Source organism: Indicator indicator, chromosome 19 (assembly GCF_027791375.1).
Source record: "Indicator indicator isolate 239-I01 chromosome 19, UM_Iind_1.1, whole genome shotgun sequence".
Classification (NCBI taxonomy): Eukaryota; Metazoa; Chordata; class Aves; order Piciformes; family Indicatoridae; genus Indicator; species Indicator indicator.
In genome coordinates this window covers 9,513,557-9,537,692 of record NC_072028.1, presented here as the reverse complement: position 1 = coordinate 9,537,692, position 24,136 = coordinate 9,513,557, and the positions used below count along the sequence as shown (strand labels likewise).

Below are 24,136 nucleotides of genomic sequence, written 5' to 3'. Positions count from 1 at the left end.
CTCAGCGAGTGGTGCGGGGCAGGACGCAGGTACAACCCACAGGCACCCTGATGTAGTCCACCTCAAAGGTGACAAGGCCGTGGCCAGCAGGATGAGGGCAGGGCTTGCGCCTCAGGACCATCATGTTCTGGTGGATGGCCACCGAGTTGAGCGAGGTGGTCTCCCGCCCTGTCTTGACGTCGATGCAGCCGCTGCAGAGGCACTCGGCGAAGGCCAGCTTGTGGGGGTAGCGGTGCTCATCCTCGTCGATGCTGTGGGTGAAGTGGGGGGGGCACGGTTAGAGAGCCCTGTCTCTACCCCACCAAGCCATCCCCACACTGGGACCAGCTGGGTGGGCAATGGGGATGTCCTCAGGAAGGCATAGATGAGGGATGCTTGGGGAAACTGAGGCATGGTGTGGCAGTCGGTGGGGGGTGGAGGGGTCTTGGGAGAGCACTGACTGGCAGTGCCATGGGCAGATGGAGTGGTGATGGAAGGGGGTGGGGGGTATCCTAGGTGAGAGGCACTCACCAGTAGCACCACGGGGAGATGGAGCAGTGGGGTATTGACTGGTATCTCCAGGGGGAGATGGAGCAGGGGGTGAGGGACACTCACCGGTACCTCCAGGGGGAGATGGAGCGCTCGTTGGGCTCGCTGCGGAGGCCAGCACGGAGCTGCAGAGCAGGGCAGGTGCGGTGCCGGTGGCGGCGGTGCCGGCGGTGGCCGTTGGCGACCTCTTGCAGCCGCTCCAGTTGTGGCACCAGCTGCACTGGTAGGTAGTGGTCCCACCGCAGCCCCAGCAGGTGTGCAGGGGCTTCCCCGTCCTGCAGCTCGCCTGTGCTGTAGCAATGACCGTGGGGCTGGTGCTGGTGACTGGTAGGACGGCGCAGGCCATGGCACAGAGCCAAGGTGCCCAGCAATGCCAGGGCCTTAAACCAGACCTGCAGGACAGACAAAGGTCAGCAGAGGGGACGCGGCCGCACCCCACAAAGCACCCAGCCCTTGGGATCCTGTGGTGAGCTCACAGAGCCCTACCCCAGCAGGGCTTCGGTGCCTGTGTGCCTGAACTCCCCCCCCAGACATGAGCACCCAGCCACGAATGCACTGGGACATGCCTGCACATATCTCTTTATCTATCTATCTATCTATCTATCTATCTATCTATCTATCTATCTATCTATCTATCTATCTATCTATCTATCTATCTATCTGTCTGCCTATCTATCTATCTTTCTATCTATCTATCCGTCTATCTGTCTGCCTATCTATCTATCTATCTCCCCCTATACCTAAAGCAGTAGCACATATACGTGCATGTACATAGAGTACCAGCACATCTATCTATCTATCTGTCTATCTATCTATCTGTCTGCCTATCTATCTATCTGTCTGCCTATCTATCTATCTCTCTATCTATCTATCCATCTATCTGTCTATCTATCTGTCTGCCTATCTATCTGTCTTCCTATCTATCTGTCTGCCTATCTATCTATCTATCTCTCTATCTATCTATCCATCTATCTGTCTGCCTATCTATCTGTCTGCCTATCTATCTGTCTTCCTATCTATCTGTCCGCCTATCTATCTATCTATCTATCCATCTATCTGTCTGCCTCTCTATCTATCTATCTATCTGTCTGCCTCTCTATCTATCTATCTATCTATCTATCTATCTATCTATCTATCTATCTATCTGTCTATCTGTCTGCCAATCTATCTATCTATCTATCTATCTATCTATCTATCTATCTATCTATCTATCCGTCTATCTGTCTGCCAATCTATCTATCTATCTATCTATCTATCTATCTATCTATCTATCTATCTATCTATCTATCTCCCCCTATACCTAAAGCAGTAGCACATATATGTGCATGTACATAGAGTACCAGCACATCTATCTATCTATCTATCTGTCTATCTATCTATCTATCTATCTATCTATCTATCTATCTATCTATCTATCTATCTATCCGTCTATCTGTCTGCCTATCTATCTATCTATCTATCTATCTATCTATCTATCTATCTATCTGTCTATCTATCTATCTATCTATCTATCTCCCCCTATACCTAAAGCAGTAGCACATATATGTGCATGTACATAGAGTACCAGCACATCTATCTATCTATCTATCTGTCTATCTATCTATCTATCTATCTATCTATCTATCTATCTATCTATCTATCTATCTATCTATCTATTTCCCCCTATACCTAAAGCAGTAGCACATATATGTGCATGTACATAGAGTACCAGCACATCTATCTATCTATCTATCTATCTATCTATCTATCTATCTATCTATCTATCTATCTCCCCACCTATCTCCCCACCCCTAAAGCAGCAGCATATACATGTGCATCTGCACACAGAGTGCTGGCACACAAATAGCTATCTAGTCTATCTATATCTAGATCTATCTATCTATCTATCTATCTATCTATCTATCTATCTATCTATCTATCTATCTACCTATCTGTCTAATATATCTCTCCATCCATACCTAAAGCAGTAGCACAGCTATGTGCATGTACACAGAGCACCAGCACATATACAAGCATATCTCCCCATATCTAGAGCAGTAACAGATGTATAGTTATGCATCTATAGCTCTCTGCATCTCTTATCTCTCTCTCTACATATCTGTCTAGATCTACATTGTCACACTAAAGCAGTAGCCCACGTATGTGCATGTACACAGGGTGCCAGCACATATATGAGAGTATATCCCCACCCCTAAAGCAGTAGCATATGTACGTATAGGCTACCACCACACATATATATATGTAAAAGAAATGACAAATACAAAATTATAAACACATATTTATATATAAATATATACATATTCCCATGCCTAAAGCAGTAGAACACATATGTGCTTGAGCACATAGGCTACCACCACATATATATATATGTATATAATAAATATTATATTTATACATATATATACTTATAATAAAAATTAAAAGTAAAAATTTCTAAATAGATACATATATACATATATTCATATGTATACTTGCATACATAAATATATAAATGTTCTCATAACTAAAGCAGTAGCCCATGTGAGAGCCAGCACACACATATACATACATATATACACACACACACATATATAAGCATACACACACACATATATAAATAATTTCCCCATACCTAAAGCACTAACACACGTATGTGCATGTGCACACAGAGTGCCAGCACACTCTGGATGGATACCCACCACTATATACAGGCAGAGAATAGCTGTACGTGTGCACACACATGCATACAGCTATATACCCACACAGAACCAGCACACACACACACACACACATGTATCTACAGCTATATATCCACAGAGAATACCTATGCATATGCACACATATGTATGTGCAGCTAGAGACGTACAGAAACACATGTACATGTGCACATATATGTATGTACAGCTAGAGACACACAGAGAGTTCATGTACATACACACATATATGTACCTGACACAGAGTGCCAGCACACATGCATATATCCCCCCCCTATATCAGCAGCACACATATATGTGCCCATGTGTACACACAGAGTAGCAGCACTTACATACATGTAGCTATATGTACACAGAGAACAGCTGGACATATATATACACACACATACATCTAGATGCATGCAGTGCTAGCACACACACACACATATGGCTATATGTACATGTGAACATATATGTATGTACAGCTAGAGACACACAGAAGTACATGTACATAAGCCCATGTATGTATATACATCTAGAGACACACAGAAGCACATGTACATATGCACATGTATGTATATACAGCTAGAGACACACAGAAGTACATGTACATATGCCCATGTATGTATATACAGCTAGAGACACACAGAAGTACATGTACATATGCTCATGTATGTATATACAGCTAGAGACACACAGAAGTACATGTACATATGCTCATGTATGTATATACATCTAGAGACACACAGAAGTACATGTACATAAGCTCATGTATGTATATACATCTAGAGACACACAGAAGTACATGTACATATGCACATGTATGCATATACAGCAGAGACACACAGAAGTACATGTACATATGCTCATGTATGTATATACAGCTAGAGACACACAGAAGTACATGTACATATGCTCATGTATGTATATACATCTAGAGACACACAGAAGTACATGTACATATGCTCATGTATGTATATACATCTAGAGACACACAGAAGTACATGTACATATGCACATGTATGCATATACAGCAGAGACACACAGAAGTACATGTACATATGCACATGCATGTATATACAGCTAGATACACACAGAAGTACATGTACATATGCACATGTATGCATATACAGCAGAGACACACAGAAGTACATGTACATATGCACATGCATGCATATACAGCTAGATACACACAGAAGTACATTTACATATGCACAGGTATGTATATACATCTAGAGACACACAGAAGTACATGTACATATGCACATGCATGCATATACAGCTAGAGACACACAGAAGTACATGTACATATGCTCATGTATGTATATACAGCTACACATGCTCATACATGTATATATAAGGCTATACACACAGAGAGAATGCCTGTACATACAGCACACAGATGTATAGGCATCTCCGTGCACACACAGAAAGCACCCATGCACACACACCCCCCTACATGTCCATGCACATAAAACATGTCTATCTATCCCAGAGCACAGCACACACGCTCATGTAGAAAGAGGCCATCACAGGTCTGTAAAACACACAGCAGCAGCGTGTGCACATATGTCCCAGCACCTATAGACACACACACATGGCCCACACCACCCTTCCAGGCACACACAGAGATGTGTCCAGAGCTCTGAGCCTGGCTGCAGTCAGCCAGCCGGGGGGACAGCACATGTGCATACATGCATATACATCAGCACACACCTACAGAGCTGAGCCACACTCCTGTGTGCACACAGAGCCCTCCCCCAGCCAGAAACGTACAGTGACATATATGCACAGCCCCCATGCATATGTGCACAGCACCCCACCCACATACACACACAAACCCAGCAGCACACACACCCCTCCAAGTGCCTGTAGACATGTGTCCATCCCCCCATGTGTCTGTAGACATGTGTCTTACCCCCATTCACACACACACAAACCCAGCAGCACACACCCCTCCACATGCCTGTAGACGTGTCCATCCCCTCATATACCCCCATGTGCCTGTAGACATGTGTGTCCATCCCCCCATACACACACACCCCCACACCCCTCCATGTGCCCGCAGACATGTGTGTCCATCCCCCCATGCACACACACACACCCCTCCACGTGCCTGTAGACATGTGTGTCCATCCCCTCATATACCCCCATGTGCCTGTAGACATGTGTGTCCATCCCCCCATACACACACACCCCCACACCCCTCCATGTGCCTGCAGACATGTGTGTCCATCCCCCCATGCACACACACACACACCCTCCACGTGCCTGTAGACATGTGTGTCCATCCCCCCATACACACACACACACCTCTCCATGTGCCTGTAGACATGTGTGTCCATTCCCCCATACACACACACACCTCTCCATGTGCCTGCAGACATGTGTGTCCATTCCCCCATACACACACACACCCCTCTCCATGTGCCTTCAGACATGTGTGTCCATCCCCCCATACACACACATCCTCACACCCCTCCATGTGCCTGCAGACATGTGTGTCCATCCCCCCATGCACACACACACACACCTCTCCATGTGCCTGTAGACATGTGTGTCCATCCCCCCATACACACACACACACACCTCTCCATGTGCCTGCAGACATGTGTGTCCATCCCCCCATGCACACACACACACACCCCTCCATGTGCCTGTAGACATGTGTGTCCATCCCCCCATGCACACACACACACACCTCTCCATGTGCCTGTAGACATGTGTGTCCATCCCCCCATGCACACACACACACACCTCTCCATGTGCCTGCAGACATGTGTGTCCATCCCCCCATGCACACACACACCTCTCCATGTGCCTGCAGACATGTGTGTCCATCCCCCCATGCACACACACACCTCTCCATGTGCCTGCAGACATGTGTGTCCATCCCCCCATGCACACACACACCTCTCCATGTGCCTGTAGACATGTGTGTCCATTCCCCCATACACACACACACCTCTCCATGTGCCTGCAGACATGTGTGTACATCCCCCCATGCACACACACACCTCTCCATGTGCCTGTAGACATGTGTGTCCATCCCCCCATGCACACACACACCTCTCCATGTGCCTGCAGACATGTGTGTCCATCCCCCCATGCACACACACACCTCTCCATGTGCCTGTAGACATGTGTCCAGCAGCAACCACCACCCCTCCTTTCCACTCCTCCACTTCTAGACATATATGTGCGCAGCCCTCACCACCTCTATAGCATGACCCCCCCCCATTCCCCACTCATGCATCTTCTCACCCCATTCCAGCCATAGCATGAACCCCCCCATTCCCCACTCATGCATCTTCTCACCCCATTCCAGCTATAGCATGAACCCCCCCACACTCCCCACTCATGCATCTTCTCACCCCATTCCAGCTATAGCATGAACCCCCCCACTCCCCACTCATGCATCTTCTCACCCCATTCCAGCTATAGCATGAACCCCCCCACACTCCCCACTCATGCATCTTCTCACCCCATTCCAGCTATAGCATGAACCCCCCCACTCCCCACTCATGCATCTTCTCACCCCATTCCAGCTATAGCATGAACCCCCCCACTCCCCACTCATGCATCTTCTCACCCCATTCCAGCTATAGCATGAACCCCCCCACTCCCCACTCATGCATCTTCTCACCCCATTCCAGCTATAGCATGACCCCCCCCACACTCCCCACTCATGCATCTTCTCACCCCATTCCAGCTATAGCATGAACCCCCCCACTCCCCACTCATGCATCTTCTCACCCCATTCCAGCTATAGCATGAACCCCCCCACTCCCCACTCATGCATCTTCTCACCCCATTCCAGCTATAGCATGACCCCCCCACACTCCCCACTCATGCATCTTCTCACCCCATTCCAGCTATAGCATGAACCCCCCCACTCCCCACTCATGCATCTTCTCACCCCATTCCAGCTATAGCATGAACCCCCCCACTCCCCACTCATGCATCTTCTCACCCCATTCCAGCTATAGCATGACCCCCCCCACACTCCCCACTCATGCATCTTCTCACCCCATTCCAGCTATAGCATGAACCCCCCCACTCCCCACTCATACATCTTCTCACCCCATTCCAGCTATAGCATGAACCCCCCCACTCCCCACTCATACATCTTCTCACCCCATTCCAGCTATAGCATGAACCCCCCCACTCCCCACTCATGCATCTTCTCACCCCGTTCCAGCAGACCCACCCCGTCTCACTCACACCCCACTAAACCCGACGTTACCATCAGGGGGGGGTGTCAAACGGAGCACAATGAAGGAGCTTGCTGGTGTCCCTTCCAGCCTGTTGTCCCCAAAGATGTTGGTGACCAAGTGGCAGCTCCTCAGTCACCTCCTCCTTTATATAGGGGCAGGTGATGTACACACACACCTGGAAACTCCAGCTCTGGTTGACTTTCCTCCTCCCTACGGAGTCGGAGCTACTTCCTTCTCGACGGGATTCGAGCCCGGAAATTTTGGCTTTTGAATCCCTCCTGAAAAGAAAAAAGGTTGGAAAGGGGGTTGAAGGCATAAAGAAGAGTGGGGGGGGGTGGTGGCCACCAGTTTGGTTGCTTTGATGGACTGGGAATGGATGTAGCTTGTGGCAGGGTTGTGGGTGAGGTCATGGGAAGGCTGGGGGGCCGGGGAGGGGGGGGAGGCTGGTGGAAAGAGAGACAGGGCATCCTGTGCCCACTTTAGCAGGAACGAGATGCCCTGGTCTCCCCTTCCACCAGCCCACCCCAGCACTCCTGAGACCTATGGAGAGAAGATCTCCATGCCCCAGGCCATGGCCCCGTTGCGTAAGCCCGACGGTGATATCACCCATCACGAACCCGGGGCTGCTGGAGCAGAAATCCCAAGTTGGGCAACCCTGGAAAGGGTTGAAAGGATGTGTCTAAACTCCCCCCCTCCCCCCCAAACTTTTGATGCTCCTTGGTCCAGTCCTGAGGGATGCCCGAGGCTCAAAGATAAGATGATGGTGCTGAGCGAAAAGAGGAGGAGGTGCTTTAGGGGTGAGAAGGGTTTCTTCACCTCATACATAGGAATATGGAGCCCCCTAAAACTTAAGGAACTTCTCCCCACAAGGAGCTCCTTGAACCCCATCCCAGAGCCCGGCTTGGGATTCACCTGGACCACAGCATCCTGCCAGCACAACTCACCTTTGATGCACAGTGAAAAACATTTTAGGTGCAGGACTCGGGCTCTGTTCCCAGAGCATCCCAGTATGTCCCAGCACCGCAGAAAGTACTACACCAGGTGAGGGAAGCCTGCTGAGAGCAGCTTTTCAGGGCTCTAGGACCAGACACAGACACACTTTATTTCACTGGAAAAATGAGATTTGGACCCGTTTTGGGTGGTGACTTTATGGGGTGTAACAGACCCTGTGGAAGCAGGGACAGGGCACCCAGAGACTGACACTCAAGTGGAAAGCAGTGACCCTATAAAACACCTCCCCCCGAGAAGGTCTGGATGAGCTCAAAGGCACCTCAAAATCATGCTGGGGAAATCCCCCACCCCCAGCCCAGGCAGCAGAAACCCTCCCCAGCAGAGACTTCACCCCACAGACATTCAATCCCAGTGGGATACTGGTTTAACACTGGGTGCAAGGAGCAGGTTTTGATGAGGAAGACCCTACAGCAGCACTGGGTCAGGGGCACCCAAAGCAAGGGGCTTTGCTGCTCCCTTAAACGATGGAGCAGCGCTTCCAGTTCCAGGGAGCTGCTGGAAGGAAGCGGGAAAACATTGGAGCAGGGACAAAAAGAGCTGCAAGACCCAAAGATAGAGTGGAACAGGCCAGCAGGGGAGGGAAGAGGATGGAGAGAAGAGGAAATGAAGGAAGAAGTGGTTATCAAAATACTTTATTTCATGGAGATCCCTCAAAAAAAAAAAAAAAAAAAAAAAAAAAAAAAAAAAGGGAAACAAAACAAACACAACCCAAAGAAAAAAAATGAAAGGGAAAATGACCCTCCTGGTTCAACAGACACCCCCACAACACCTTCAGGGCTTCTTCTCAACCAACTGAAAACCAAGATGATGCTTCAAATCAACGACAGGTTCATCTTCCCAACCAGACTTTAGTCAAGAATATATATATATTTTTGCTCCTGGGGGGTAGGTAGGAGGGCAGGGTGGTGGCTGGGTGGGGTTAGAGGGGAAGGTGATGATGTTGGCCAGCAGTTCACAGCAGGTTTGAGCTCTCTTGGGCCATGGAACTGCAGCGCTGAGGACACTCGACACACAGTGGGGCTTCACGAGGAGGATACAACTGGACGTCAGCAAGGAGGGAGGAGAGGGGCAGAGAGAGGGGAAAAGGGGAGAGCAGCTGGTGGAGCTGGAGGCCTCTGTGCAGAATGTACATGGAACTGGTGCCAGCAGAGCCAAGGGCTGGACCAGTTTGCCCGTCAGGAGCTGGAGCCAGGCATGTTCAATCGCTGGGAGCTGGGGCTTGCCATGTTCAGTCGTCAGGAGCTGGCCCCAGTCCAGTGGCAGTAGCTGCAGTTGGCCCCATTCCACCATCAGGAGCCAGAGCTGGCCCAAACTCCATTGGTAGGAGTTGGAGCTGGCCCCACTTGATCTCCAGGAGCTGGACTTGGCCCCATTCACCTTCTCAGCGAGCTGGAGCAGGCCCCCTGTGCCTGTGGGGAGCTGGAGCTGGCTCTACTTACCTGCCCATCACGAGCCAGAGCTGGCCCAGTTTACCCATGGGGAGCTGGAGCTGGCCCGGACCCTGGTCACCTGCCCCGTGGGAGCTGGATCTGCCCTGCTAGCCCATTCACCTTGAGCTAGAGCAGGCCCCATGTGCTCAGTGGGAGCTGAAGCTAGCCCAGCTGGCCCATTGGGAGCCAGGGCTGGCCCCAGGAGATGAGCAGATGCTGGCCCTGCTTTATCATCAGGAGCTGGACCTAGTCCTGCTCACCCCCTCCAGCACTGGGAACTGGAGCTGGCCCCGCTCCCTTGATGGGAAGTGGAGCTGGACCTGGCCTTGCACGCCAACCCTTTGGGAGCTGGAGCTGGCCCCACTCAATCACCGGGAGCTGGTGCTGCCCCCATTTGCCCCTTGGGAGCTGGAGCTGGCCCCAGGCTGCAGCTGGGGAGCCGGAGCGAGTCGTCGCAGGCAGCTCAGCTGACAAATTCTCCATATTTTTGTGGTTTGGGTTTCTTTTTTTTTTTTTTTCCTTGGGTGGGTATTTTTTTTTGTTTGTTTGTTTGTTTTTCTTAAAAAGAAGGGCAGCCAAAATCAGCCAGAACTGCAAAATCCCAAGCGGCCGCTTGTCGACTATTTATAAAAACCTGAAGAGTCTGTGAGGGGCAGAGCAGGGCTGCTCAGCACGCTGCCCACTATACTTTCCCCGGGATCTTGGCCCTCTTGCGGGCGATGGCATCTTCCACCGCCTTCAGCTGCTTCAGGAGCTCCTCCCGCCGCGACAGGGTGCTGGATTTGGCCCCCTTGGCACCCGCGGGGCCTGGCTCGGATGCTTTGCCCGGTATGCTCGTGACCTTGCTGGAGCTCTTGGACTGAGGTGACAGCTGGCGCTTCCTGGCAGGGAGGAAAGAGGAGGAGGAGGTGGTGAGGTGGTTGCTGGTGGAATACACCGCGACAGAAACGAAACAATGAACTCCTTTGGTGTCTGCTCCCCTGGACAGCATCACTCTGACTGAGGGTGGAGGACAACAGGTTGCGTGGGGTTGGAAGGGACCCTCGAAGGTCATCTTGTCCAAACCCCCTGCAGCGAGCAGGGACACCTGCACCTACATCGGGCTGCTCAGGGCCACGTCAAGCCTGGTCTTAAATGCGTTCAGAGATGGGGCTTCAACCACACCCCTGGGCAGCCTGTTGCAGTATTTTACCACTCTCAATGCGAAGAACTTCCTCCTTATAGAATCACAGAATGGTTTGGGTTGGAAAGGACCTCCAAAGGTCATCTAGTCTAACCCCCCTGCAGTAAGCAGGGACATCCTCCACTAGATCAGGTTGCTTAGAGCCTTGTCAAGCCAACCTAAATCTACCCTGCTCCAGTTTAAAATCATTGAAGCTCCAGCTACAACCTCTGGGCTGGAAAACTCAGTAAAAGATCTCATGACCACCATGACAGTGACCCCACAAGGCTGTGGTGGCCATTTTGAGCAGCTTGCTGGGGGGTGTACATTTACATGGGAGCTCATGGTCATGTAAGCAAAGAGAGGAGAGCAGCATGGGTGAGCTGGAGAGTCCCCACGGTCTCAACTCCTAGAATTGTTTTGCTTGGAAGGGACTTTTCAGGACACTGAGTTCAACCGTTAACCCAGCACTGCCAGGTCACCACTAAACTATGTCCCTCAGCATCACATTTGCATGGCTTTGAAACCCCTCCAGGAATGGGGGCTCCACCACTGCCCTGGCTAAGAACACAGGGACAGGGCTGTGTCTATCTGCTCAGAGGTCCTCAGAGATGACACTAGAGAAATGCAAAGCAGCATTGCCTGACTGCAGGCAAGGAGGCCCAGGGAAGGTGTCACTGAAGGTGCTCCACAACCCTTTAGCCAAAGGGCTTTGATCAGAGCATAGCCCAAGGGCCCCTGGATCCATACATCCAGTTCTGCAGTGGGATATTCCCAGCATGGCAGCAGGTGCAGGCTGACAAGAAATGGGCTGTGAGCTGGTCACCTGTCACCAGAGGGGAGGGAAAGGTGGAAATCCAGGGCTAGTCCCTGTGCAGGGGGCACATTTAACATCTCCCAGCAACAAAGTGAGCAGCTGAGGGAATGCCAAGCTATGAAGAAAGGGAATTAGGCAACCGAGGCAGGTGCCAGGAGGCGCTCAGCAGTGGGGTGAAGCGGTTGCACACTCTGCTGTGCTAGTGAGAGGGAGAAACACTGGCATGACTGAGCTTGGACCTAACCCAGCTGGCTCCTCTTGCTGCTGTGACTGACCTCAGAACAACCCCCAGGCTCCTGCTTGTTTCTGAGCTGCAACAGCTTCCACCTGAACCCCTGAGCATCTCTGGCTCCTGTCCAGGGAGCTCCGCGTCCTTTCTCCCTTGCTCTGCCTCCATGGCAACTGGAAACTGTGGCCAGAGAGCCTCAGAGCTGCCCCAAGAGGAGGGACTGAGTGGTTGTAGAAGTGTGAGCCACGGCCTGGCCCATTAGAGACCCATGAGAAGCAGCAGGCACTGACCTGTCTGTCTGTGCAGGAGAAGGTTTTGGGTTCTGGCCTCTCTGCCGCTCTTGCTTGGGTGACGAGAGTCTCCCAGTTGCCTTCCTATCTCGAGAGCCTATCAGGAAAAGAAAAGGTGAGATCATCTTTCTCATTGCCAAGGTACAGTTTGCTTCCTTGCCCTCTGTACCATCTCAGCAGGGTTTTCTCTCAGACCCACCAAATCTTGCCAGCAAAAAGCCAAGTCCAGCAGTAGCCAGCAAAGGAACCTACTGTTGTGCTCCCCATCTTCACAGGGGGCAGAAAACCCAGTCAAGGTTGTGCCCCATGGCCAGCTGTACAAAACATCACCTGTGGGAGCTGCCCCAGCCCTCTTCTCACCTCTGGGCTGCTGGAACAAGGATCCTCCACCAAAGTTCTGACTCTTGCTTTGCTTGCAAAGCTTCAAGGCAGGGCCAGCTCTCACAGCTTGAGTCAGGGCTCCATCATGCCCCAGCAATCATCCAGGCTGTGCAGTGGGCACAGCAGTACCCAGCCTGGCTCCATGCTGGCTGGGTAATGGTGTCTGGTTTAGAGAATGCTGGGTGAGTGCAGCTCTGCTGCTTCCAGAGCCAGCTGGGACCAGCCCACAGGCAGCATCACCTCTGTGTTTGTGCAGCATGGACTGAACCCTCGAGCCCTGCACGGATGGAGCTGCCCTGGGGACTTGGAGGGGTGGGAAGCCCACTGGGGTCCTGCAGCAGCAGCCAGCCTTGCTGCTGTGGATTTCCCAACTGCTGCTGTCCCAGGAGTAGCTATAGCTGCAGATCTGATCTCAGCAAGGTTACAGAAGAGGGGAGCTTGACTCAGTGCACAAACACCAACCAGCTTTGTGCTGGAGCACTGGCTGCATGCTGGAGGGTCCCTCTTGGAATTGTGGAATAGCTGGGATTGGGAGAGACCTTTAAAGGTCATCTAGTCTAACCCCCCTGCTGTCAGCAGGGACATCTGTAACTGAAGCAGGTTGCTCAGAGCCCCAGACAACCTGACCTGGGATGATTCCAGAGATGGGACATCTCCCACCTCTGGACAACCTGGCCCAGTGACTGATCACCCTCAGCATAAAGTATTTCTTCCTTCTATCCAGCCTAAACCTCCTCTTTTAGTTTGAACCAATCACCCCTTGTCCTGTCACAACAGGCCCTGCTAAAAAAACCATCCTCCTGCTCAGCATCTCTAGGATCAGCATGGTGTGATGGTGGCCCCATTCATCGGTCTGCAGCCTAGCAGAAACTGTGAACTAGATCCCAGTGAACTTCCACCTCACCCAGTCCCTTCCCCTCTGCCTTTGCAGGACTTGAATGCAACTGGGTCTATTAGCATAGAAATTTTTTCTGGCTGGCTCCCAGAGTCAACAAGATACACCTACAGTGGAGGGAAAACAACATCACGTGTCCCTGCTGGCTCCAACATCAGAACCAGGTGCCTCTGCTCACCCCTAAACCTGCTCCTCTGGTCCCCCCCTTCCCTCTGTTTTTCAGCAGCCACAGCAGAGGCTGGAGCATGTGTGGCATTTGGGTCCCTCTCGATGCCAGCTCAGTTTTCCAAGGTGGTGACTCCTCAGCTGAGGATTCAGACACTTGGAAAGCACGTCGTCTTCCTAAGCATATGGGGCAGATCAGGTTGTGTCACACTCAAGTGGGGAAATCATCTCATTTCACAGGATGGGTGATCCAGCCAATTACTGCATCCATCCTGGAGCCTTGGGATGGAGCCATCCACCCTGCAGCCATCCCACGTTCCCTTTCTAAGCACTGCCACAAGCCTGTCAATCAGGAGTCAGGATCCATCAGGATGCACTGAAATATAAGACAGAGAAGACCCTGGGATAGAATCACAAAATTGTTTCAGTTGGAAAAGGCCTTTAAGATCATTGAGTCCAACCATTCCCTAAATCTACCAAGCCTGATGCTAAACCATGTCCCTCAGCACTGCATCTGAGGCTTTTCAATACCTCCAGGGAGGATGGGGATTCAACCACCTCCCTGGGCAGCCTGTTCCAGGATTTGAGAACACTTTCAGAGAAGAAGTTTCATTTAATGCCCAACCTAAACCTCCCTTCAGGCAATTTGAGGCTGTTTCCTCTTGTCCTATCACTTGTTCTTTGGGAGAAGAGACAACTCCCACCTGGTTCCAGCCTCCTTTCAGGGAGTTGTAGAGAGCCAGAAGGTCTCCTCCTCAGCCTCCTTTTCTCCAGACTGAGTAACCTCAGTGCTCTCAGCTGCTCCTCACCAGACCTGTTCCTCCAGACCCTTCACTAGCTTCACTGCCTTTCTCTGGAGATGCTCTAGCACCTCAGTGCCCCTGGGGTGAAGGGCTGCAGTAGTAGGGTGGTGTAGTGAGGGGATGCAGCAAGATAAAACCTTATGAATTCCAGAACCACCTCCAGTGAAGTCAGTGGAGGACAGGAGGCCACCATACCTACAGCAGAGGTGAGCAGGCTGTGTCTTCAAAGTGAGGACATTTGGGGTGATTTGGTTTTTTTGGGGTTTGTTTTTTGTTTTGTTTTGTTTTTTTTTTTCAGTGGACTTACACAGACACAGTGGAGCCAAAGTCCTCACAATATGCACCGCAAGACAGCTAAGGCAAGGCTGGGTTTGGCCTGCCCAGGGCTGACCTCACCTCCTGGAGTGTCTCACCTCCTCCGAGTGTTTTGCAGCAGGACAGAGGCCTTATCTGCTGGCAATCACACACTCTGAGGTTTTGGAAGGAGAATGGCTGCAATTAACCTCTCCAGTGAGGGGACTCTTGCAGCAGAGACTTTCACAGGACATTTGTCACCGGAGCAGCAGAGCAGGAAGCCAGCCAGGCTGGGTGATGCCTCACCTCTGTCAGGTGATGGGTTCGCCCGTTTGGCTGGAGGAGAGGTGGGCCTGTCTTTGTCTGCTGGCTCATATCTCTTCCTGCTTCCTTTGTCAGCTGCCTGCAAGGGAATTAAAACAGACAACGGGAGCTGAGCAGCCACTTCCCTCTGGGCAGGGAAGCAGAGATGTTTACTATAACCTATGATGCTCAAAACTCCTGTTCTGAGCATCATGATGTTAAACCCTTTTTGCACTCCAGTCCCAACTATCACAGGATGTTAGGGGTTGGAAGGGACCTCCAGAGACCATCGAGTCCAACCCCCCTGACAGAGCAGGGCCATAGATCTAGCACAGGTCACACAGGACTGCATCCAGATGGGTCTTGAAAGCCTCCAGAGAAGGAGACTCCACAACCTCTGGGAAGCCTGTTCCAGTGCTCTGTGACCCTCCCAGTGAAGAAGTTCCTCCTCATGTTGAGGTGGAACCTCCTGTGCTGGAGTTTATATCCACTACCCCTTGTCCTATCCCAGGGTGCAACTGAGCAGAGCCTGTCCCCTCCCCTCTTGACCCTCAGATATTTATAAACATTTATTAAATCCCCTCCCAGTCTTCTCTTCTCCAGACTACAAAGCACTGTGTCATTCCTCTACCAAGAGCAAGCAGCACCATCCTCTGCACTGGGGTTAATGCTCTTTCACTTTCATCATGACCAACTGAAGGAAAATAGCAACGTTCTGCAGAGCTTTCCTTCAGCAGCACCAAGGATAGCATATGCCACAGCATGTGGAGCTGTGCCTTCTTCCAGGAGCTGGTAGTTATATGTAATTCATTCTCTTCCCCACCAGCACTGCTTCAGAGACTTGATAAAGGCACCTCACGTCATAGCACAGGGAAGTAGAGAAACCTGTGGCCTTGAGACTGCAATGGGGAATTTGGACTGTCAGAAAAAACCCATTTAATGCTTCAAAACCAGGAACCTGCCCACGTGATCGGGGCCAACACCCTGCTGGGGCAACAAAACCCCACGAGGTCAAGCTCTCCCACACGATCTGGGTTGTAATCTCAGCTGAAGGCACCCAACTGGGGCACCGGGCTCAGCTGCAAGAGCCAAGCTCCCGGCGGAAAGCGTGGCTGGTGGCAGGCACCCCTGAGAGGCGAGGCCATGGCCACTTTTACCTCCTGACTCAGTTATGACTCGTCAGCAGTTTGCTCTGGCGTGGGAGGTGGGAGGAGAGCTTGCTTGGAAGTGTGCAGGGAGTGAGCAAGGCCCCAGCAGCATGTGTGGCTGCCTTGGCCTCTGTGCTCCAGCTGCAGCCTTCGAGCAAGCGGGGAAGAGCCCTTGAAGCTGGGCAGGAATGTGCCCCAGGGGAGCCGCCAACACAGTCCCAAACTCGAGCCACCACAGGGTGTGTGCTGCCAGACTGGTTCTGTCTGCCACCCTTCAATCCCAGCTGCAGCTGAGCTCATCCCGACAGCATGGAGCCTGGAGCTCCCCTTCTGCCAGCCCAGAGCCCTAGTATCCATCCCATAGGATCACGGAACTGTTTTGGTTGGAAGAGACCTTTAAGATCATCAAGTCCAACCGTTAACCCAGCACAGCCAGGTCACCACTAAACCATGTCCCTCAGCACCACATATCCCTGGCTTTGAAACCCATCCAGGGATGGGGACTCCACCACTGCCCTAGGCAGCCTGCCCCAGGCCTTGACAACTCTCCCTTTTTTGGCAAAGAAATTGTTCTTCATCTCCAACTTAAACCTCCCCTGGGGCAACTTGAGGCCATTTCCTCTTGTCCTATTGCTTCTTTCCTTGGGAAAAGAGACCAACCTCCACCTAGCTCCAACTTCCTTTCAGCCTCTTCTTCTCCAGGCTGAACAACCCCAGTTCCCTCAGCTGATCCTCACAAGACTTGTGCTCTAGGCCCTTCACCAGCTTCCTTGCCCTTCTCTGGACATGCTTCAGCACCTCCATGTCCTTCTTGGGAGTGAGGGGTTATTTGGACCTTGGACCCTCAAAGGGGATGGAACCACACCGCCTCTACCTCTCACCTTATTCAACAGTGTCAGTTTGATCTCTTTGTGAGCACTGAAGCCCCCCCCTTGCTGAGTCTGGGGGGCTGAGGGCTGCTGGCTCTGGAGGAGCTGCTGTGATTTGCCCCCTTGGGTGGGCTTGGCTGCTTTCAGGAGCTGAGGGGGCACTTCCCGTTTCCGCTTCTCCTCTTTAGCACTGTCTTCTTTTTTTGACTTTCCTGTGGAACACAGAGAGTAGATGCAGTGACTTGTGACCAGTTCCTTTCATCTGCCTTCTCCCTTTGGAGTTCTACAGTCCACAACTCCTGCCCAGCTCCCCATGGTACAGGAGAGCCCAGCTGGCCTGTTTTGAGGATCCACATGCTCTCATGACTGGGAAGATCAGAGAATGGTTTTGGTTGGAAGAGACCTTTAAGATCAAGTCCAACTGTTAAGCCAGCACTGCCAGGTTACCACTAAACCACGTCCCTCAGCACCACCAAAGTTGTCCCTCAGCTTTCAAACCCCTCCAGAGCTTAGGGACTCCACAATGCTTCTAAGATGCACTTTGGAAGACAGGGCAAGAAGGTGCTGCTCCAGGAAGTAGAGAAGCCCACACCAGTTAGCAGAACATGTGGTGCCAAGGTTAAAAGATTCAGGAAACTAGGAAGAGCAAAAGGCTCTTGCTGTCAAATCTGATATGGTCTAAAAAGAGGAAGAACATGATGATGCTGGGGCTGTGCAGAAGACACCTTACAAGGGTGAAAGAACAAGGTATGAAAGGGAGCACCAAGCAGAACTTCCAGAGAGGAAAAGGCATCTTTACACCTAGAGGCACAAGGATGGAAGGACACAAATGTGTATCTGTTCCCAGCCTCCTTAGGTGAAGCCTCTGAGCTCCTCTGGTCTACACCAGCCAAAAATACCTCAAACACCTTTCCCGGAGCCCACACCACCACCGACCAAGCTGCGCACAGATCTGTACTCCCTCTTTCTTTTCCTTGAAGGAGGAAATTGCCCAAGCAGGTACCTCTACCTTTCTTCTGCTGGGCTGGGGTTGGGGAGCGGGAGCTGGCAGAGGAGACAGGACTGGCCAAGTCTGCGTACATGTCCTCGGAGTCGGCGCTGCGCACAGAGCTGCTGCTGGAGGAGGCACTGGAGACAGAAGAAACGCTGCTCACACTCAGGGACCTGCAAAGAGCCAACAGCCCTGTTACAGTCAGGAATGCAGCAAGAAGGCAGCAGTGATGAGACAGACAGCCTTTGCTCCTCTGTGTGCTTGGGGTGTCAGAAAGCTGCCAAGACCGGCAGGAACCAGGAGGAGACAAAGGAACCAGGAGGAGACAGAGGCTGCGTCTCCTGGGGTGTGGAGGGTATCAATGATATTGACCTCCCCAGAATGTGTTAGATTCAGGTCTAGAAAGTGCTGTTTGTTTATAAATGGGATTAAGGCACCACATAAAGAGGTCACCATTCCCAGGTAAACAAAAAGTGAAAGCAGGGTGCGTGTTATCGCAGGTCACTGTCACAGCTCAGGTCAAAGGTTCCCTGGCAATGCTTTTGTTGTTTGATACCTATTGGTTCATGGAAGTTTTAAAAGACCTGGAGTCCTGCAGTCCAAAGCTTCTGCCCAGCATCCATGGGATATAGGAGACCCTAGCTGCCGGTCTGAAGGATGCACATGCTGATACATCTGATAGATGTATCATAGAATCCCTTTGGTTGGAAAAGACCTTTCAGATCATCAAGTCCAACCATTAACCCAGCAATGCAGGTCACCACTAAACCATGACCCTCAGCATCAAGTCTCCACAGCTGTGAAACCCCTCCAGGGACATGGACTCCACTACTGTGCTGGACAGCCTGGTCCAGGCCTTGACAACCCTCAAGGGGAAGAAATTGTTCCTCGTCTCCAACCCAAACCTCCCGCGGCACAACTTGAGGCTGTTTCCTCTTGTCCTATGGTTTGTTCTTTGGGAGAAGAGACTGACTGCCCCCTCCCTCAACCCAGCTCCAGCCTCCTATCAGGGAGTTGTAGAGAGCCAGAAGGTCTCCCCTCAGCCTCCTTATCTCCAGGCTAAACAATGACATAAGCTCCAAGTTCACTTGCTGGAAGCTGGCTTGCAAATGACTGAACAGGCTGTGGCAGCTTCAGCAGCCTGGAACCGGCTGCCAAGTCTCTACCTTTTGGCATCCTGACAGAGTTTTGAGAGGTCCATGGACTGTTGCAATGGTGATTGGATAAGCCAGAAAATCCTTCTCCAGGGAAGCTCCTGACTACAAGGTTGTGACAGCACATCTGGTTTGGACACACACTTCACTTCCTACGCTTCCAAGTGGCAAGTGTGGTCCCAGTGCTACACATGAAACACCTGCAAGAATTTCTTCCCATCCTCTCCTCTCAGGCCTCATAGGGCAGCCCAGGGCCAACATGCTCTCTAAACCTCTTGCCTCATCCCTGCCTGATCTGATGAATGCGACAAGCACGTCGTAAACAAGTTAGTATGAAGGTAAAATAACGCGGATGTTGAATCTGGGAGTTTCAGGGAGCTCAGATCAGTGGAATTATCCCTGGTCAAAGCCAAGTCCTACTTAATCCACTAATTTTACACTACAGGCCTGCTTTTCAATCACTGTCACATAGAGACTGTGGCATTTCAAAGCTGTTTCTGAGGTTTCAGGGATTCCTGGGTTCAAATAGATAGAAATAACTCCAAAGGAAGGAATTGGAAGAGGTTTATTTCATGTCCCCTGACTGCAAGGAGTTATTAGTTTAGAAATCCCACAGACTAACAGCCATATAACTATCCACTTGGGGCTAAACATGAAGGGACTGGCCATGCAACTTTGCCAGCTGGGCTTTTTATACCTCTCCTGACAGGCCAAGCCTCTTCCCTAAGGATGTTCCATAACCTGAATAGAGGTTTAGAAGAGCAAAGCTCCATAGCCTGAAACTAAACTTGTAAACAGATTAGCATATGGGATGACCCTGGCCTTAAGGAGATGTTTTGGTGATAATTAAGATGAAAATGGGCAGTTCTGCAGAGAGGATGGGTTATTTCCTTGAATAAGCCATGAGGACACTACCAACATTGTACTACTGTCATGATTCAGGACTGAGGACTTCCAACATCACATGATTCAGGACTCAGGACTTCCAACACCACACAAAAACAATCCTCTTCCACATCCCAGTTACCTACAGCTTCTGGTAACCGAAGCCAAACAAAATTTTAGCTGCAAGAAACCACAACAGTTTAGAAGAGTTAAAATCTGCTCTTACTTCAGCAAATGTTATGAAACATTGAGACTGTACCTGGATTTCCTGGACCCAGATGGGGAGTGGGAGACTGAGGCAGACGAAGATCTGGAATGAGATCTAGAGAGAGACCGGGACAAGGACCTAGATCGGGAACTGGAGCCGCTGTAGCTGCTGGCGCTGCCGCTGATGCTGCCGCTGATGGTCCGCCTGCAAGGCACCAAACAACATCCTCACCTCACTGTGCTCCCATGGGAAACGGGGTTGGAAGGAGCTGTTTAGGGACAGTCTGAGCTCGATGCCGTTGGCCTGTGTTGCCCACAAGATTGGTGCTTTGCAAAGCGAGTCGTTTCAGATGCTACTCTCTACAATCCCCAGCACTGTTTCCTGAACAGTGAACGTTTTGTGCACGGCTGAGTAATGTTCATGAATGGCATGGAATGAGCTGAAGCACCTTTAATCCTCCACTGATACCAGCAGCAAATGCTTCCCACAAAGAAAAGCCTGCTAACTGTATCACACAGTGGGACCAACTTGCCTTTCAGGCTGTACACACAATCACACACATTTTTTGGTGACTAACACACCAGGGCTAACATAAAGAGAGTTGTTTTGCCTTGCGCAGCAGGAGAGTGCAGGGATGTGGGGTTTCTGTGGGTGTTAAGCATGAAAAAAAACACAAGGCTGGGATAAAGAGTAAGGGAAGGGGGATAAAGACATCCAAAATTATTGTTATTAACTAGTTAAGCAAGTGAAATGGAAGCTAGGGCTGATGCAGAAAAGAAACTGTCATGATCAGTTTTCACCTATAGAGACATAAGCGCTCAGCTCAGGCTTTTCTTGAGCTACTTGGGAAGAAAAAGGAGATGTAATCCCATGCAAAATGAAGAACTGACTCTGAGTGCTTCTGAAAATCTGAATGGAAAACAGACCCACAGCCATCTTCAAAACACAGTGACAAAAGCCATCATCTACTGATCCTAGAAAATCGTATATAAACCTTACTGCAAGCATAAAACACTCTTCCTTGTGTGCTCATCCAACAGACATTTATATTAAATACATTCCCTATGCACCAAACTACTGCTTCCACAGGCTGGACACACAAGAACCCCACTGCTATTTCGTAACTTCTGGCATAAGAAGGATGTGTGAGGAGTTTGAGCAGTGCTTAGCTACCCTATGGCCCTCCAAGAAGAGACAGTGCCACCTGCTTTTACCCTGGAATGTTTTCAAAGCCAGTACAAACAAAAGGAGCAGAAAAAGACAATAAGGAGTTAGAAGACACAGAAATCACTTGAAACATCCAGACTAGTCACACAGGATGAAGCCAGGAGAAGAAAGAATAAATGGTGTACTGGGGACAGTGAAAGTGGCAGATTTTCCTCCTCTCCTCCAGCTGGAGACTGAGGAACCAGTTCCTGGAACCACACAAAGAAACAATCCCTGCATACTGGCACATGTTTAGAGTGAACAGTGTTCAAACTCATCACCAGCACTAAATCTTAACCCTCTACATGTCAGATCTGCTCTCCAAACCCAACACACCTCTGTTTCCCTGCTGAGTAGCCTCCACAATCAGCAGCTCTCAAGCATCTCTTTTTTTTTTTTTTCCCCACTGCAAACTCTGTCTTTCGGTACATTTCATATATTCCACCTCCTTTCTCCTCTAAAACCAGCCTTCAGAGGCCACGTGCTGAGGATTCACTTCTACCTCCTTCCCTCTCTTCCCATTTCCTTCTTACTCCAGAAAACAGATTTCTCCTTTAAGAGAAAGAAGAGCCCTACACAGGTTTGGCACTCCTGGGGTTAGTACTCCTGAGAGAATCCCCAGATTTGCTCCATTTTCCAGGAGATCAAGCCTCACTGCACCCCACAGCTCACTTACCTCCTGGGTGGAGTCCTTGTCTGCCGTTCCTTCCTCCTGGCCTCTCTGTTATCCCCTGGTTTGGTTGGCTCTGGTGCAGCTGTTGTGATTTTTGTGAGTGGCTGAGGGACTGGAAGGGCAGCGAGTTTCTTCACAGATTTGTCACTACAAAAGTCACAATTTTCACATGCATGAACAAAGGTACAGACCACAAGACATTCTCAAGAGCAATGAAATGCACACTTGTGTTTGTTCTTGACTAAATATTACATAGATGTGATTATTACATTTCACCAAAGGACTGTCAAACAACAGAGAGTCCCCTATAGGAATCTATTAGCTATGTCCTAGCGAGGCCACAGCTGGAGTGTTGTGGCCAGTTCTAGCCTCCCCAGTTCAAGAGAGACAGGGAACTACTGAAGAGAGTCCAACAGAGGGCCAGGAAGATGCTGAGGGGCCTGGAGCATCTCTGTGAGCAGGAAAGGCTGAGACACCTGTGGCTGTTGAGCCCGAAGAGCAGCAGCCTGAGAGGGGATCTGCTCAATGCTCAGCAAGAGCTAGAGTGGGGAGCAAGAGGATGGGGCCAGACTCTTCTCAGTGCTGCCCAGTAACAGGACAAGGGACAATGGGCACAAACTGGAACCCAGGAGGTTCCATGTGAAAATGAGGAGAAACTCCTTCGGTGTGAGCGTGCTAGAGCCCTGGAGCAGGCTGCTCAGGGAGGTTGGGCAGTCTCCCCTGCAGAGATTCCAAACCTGCCTGGACACTGTGATCACCTTTATCCCAAAACACAAACACCTACTTAAAACATGCCAGTCACTTCAGAATCAAATGCACACACTTTATGCCAAAATGCCTCTTTTTTTTTTCCCATCCTCCACTCCCTAACCTGGATTACCAGGGTGCAAAAGCCTGTGTGTGTGTCAGTGCTACCTGAACCCATCCCTTGGCTTGTGTTACCCAGCAGAACATTTAACAGGTGACACCAAGACCACTACACCATGGATCTGTGACTATCTAGCAGCCACTACATGAGACAGGGAAGCATTTGGCTCTTCAGTGGTTCTCACTTCAGGGCTCAAAGCACTCCAACCCTTCTTTTAATAACTGGTTACTGCTCAACATCCCCACTCACATCTACTCTTAATTGGGGGAGGAGGTGGCTACCTGCATGCAGAAATAGAGGTTGTTAATTCCTCCTCTTGTGCTTATTAATCACCCCCTGAATATTATCATCAGAGTATTAATTCATCCCCTGCAGAACAGAGGATTAAGTGTATTCAACATTACACAGTGAGAATAATCCTCACACCAGGGCAGGCTGCTGCCATGTGTTACCACACCAGCAGCACTAAAAGGGTGTAAAGACATGACTGGAGGCAGATAATGTGTCCTTAAACGGTTTGAGAAGATGACAATCCTGCCAGAGCAGGTCAGTAAGGTCCAAAAGTGTGGCAAAGGGGATTGTCCTGTATTCTGGAGAATTAAGGGGCATTCCCATGGTGTAATTTAGTTGCAGGTCACCCTAAAGGAGGTGACATCACTACAGTGTTGTGTCACCCTCCACCATATCCATCACTTACTACGTTTGTGAAATAGCAACTTCAAGGATTTAGAAGAGCAGGAGTGCTGCTATAATCTGCCTAAAACAGTTTCACAGCCACAAAACAGTTTTAACTTGTCTCCAAAGTAGATGATGTTAACCATTTCTTGCTCTTAAGGCTGTGTGTTAACTGAAGCTGCAGTAGAGGAATGAATTAAACTTAAGTTATAGCTCAGAATGTGTACAGTAAATCAACGCATGTGTTTACATGATGGGGGTC

At 50.3% G+C, this 24,136-nt stretch overlaps 2 protein-coding genes across 2 annotated transcripts in view; both read right to left on the bottom strand.

Moving 5' to 3' along the window:
* Nucleotide 1: 1 nt before the first annotated feature.
* IL17C (interleukin 17C) lies at nucleotides 2–9,875 on the bottom strand. Its single transcript, XM_054389488.1, has 4 exons — nucleotides 9,868–9,875; nucleotides 7,554–7,695; nucleotides 595–920; nucleotides 2–251 (listed from the first exon to the last, which is right to left on the bottom strand). The coding sequence occupies exons 1-4, from the start codon at nucleotides 9,873–9,875 to the stop codon at nucleotides 2–4; spliced, it is 726 nt and encodes a 241-aa protein (XP_054245463.1).
* Nucleotides 9,876–10,540: 665 nt separating this feature from the next.
* Nucleotides 10,541–24,136, bottom strand: part of ZC3H18 (zinc finger CCCH-type containing 18) — a 55,080-nt gene continuing 41,484 nt past the window's right edge. The window contains exons 13-19 of the mRNA XM_054389546.1: nucleotides 22,335–22,478; nucleotides 20,591–20,656; nucleotides 18,218–18,378; nucleotides 17,227–17,426; nucleotides 15,201–15,297; nucleotides 12,357–12,453; nucleotides 10,541–10,739 (exon numbers count right to left, since the gene is read on the bottom strand). Of these exons, the coding sequence (XP_054245521.1) occupies nucleotides 10,541–10,739; nucleotides 12,357–12,453; nucleotides 15,201–15,297; nucleotides 17,227–17,426; nucleotides 18,218–18,378; nucleotides 20,591–20,656; nucleotides 22,335–22,478 (964 nt within the window). The remainder of the gene's footprint in view (nucleotides 10,740–12,356; nucleotides 12,454–15,200; nucleotides 15,298–17,226; nucleotides 17,427–18,217; nucleotides 18,379–20,590; nucleotides 20,657–22,334; nucleotides 22,479–24,136) is intronic.

Bases quoted from the DNA above. Each gene is read 5' to 3' on its own strand.
- IL17C (XM_054389488.1), bottom strand. The intron at 921-7,553 runs GTGACTGAGGAG...TCTGTCCTGCAG, and splicing joins GCCCCTATATAAAGGAGGAG to GTCTGGTTTAAGGCCCTGGC. The intron at 252-594 runs GTGAGTGTCCCT...CTTCACCCACAG, and splicing joins ATCTCCCCCTGGAGGTACCG to CATCGACGAGGATGAGCACC.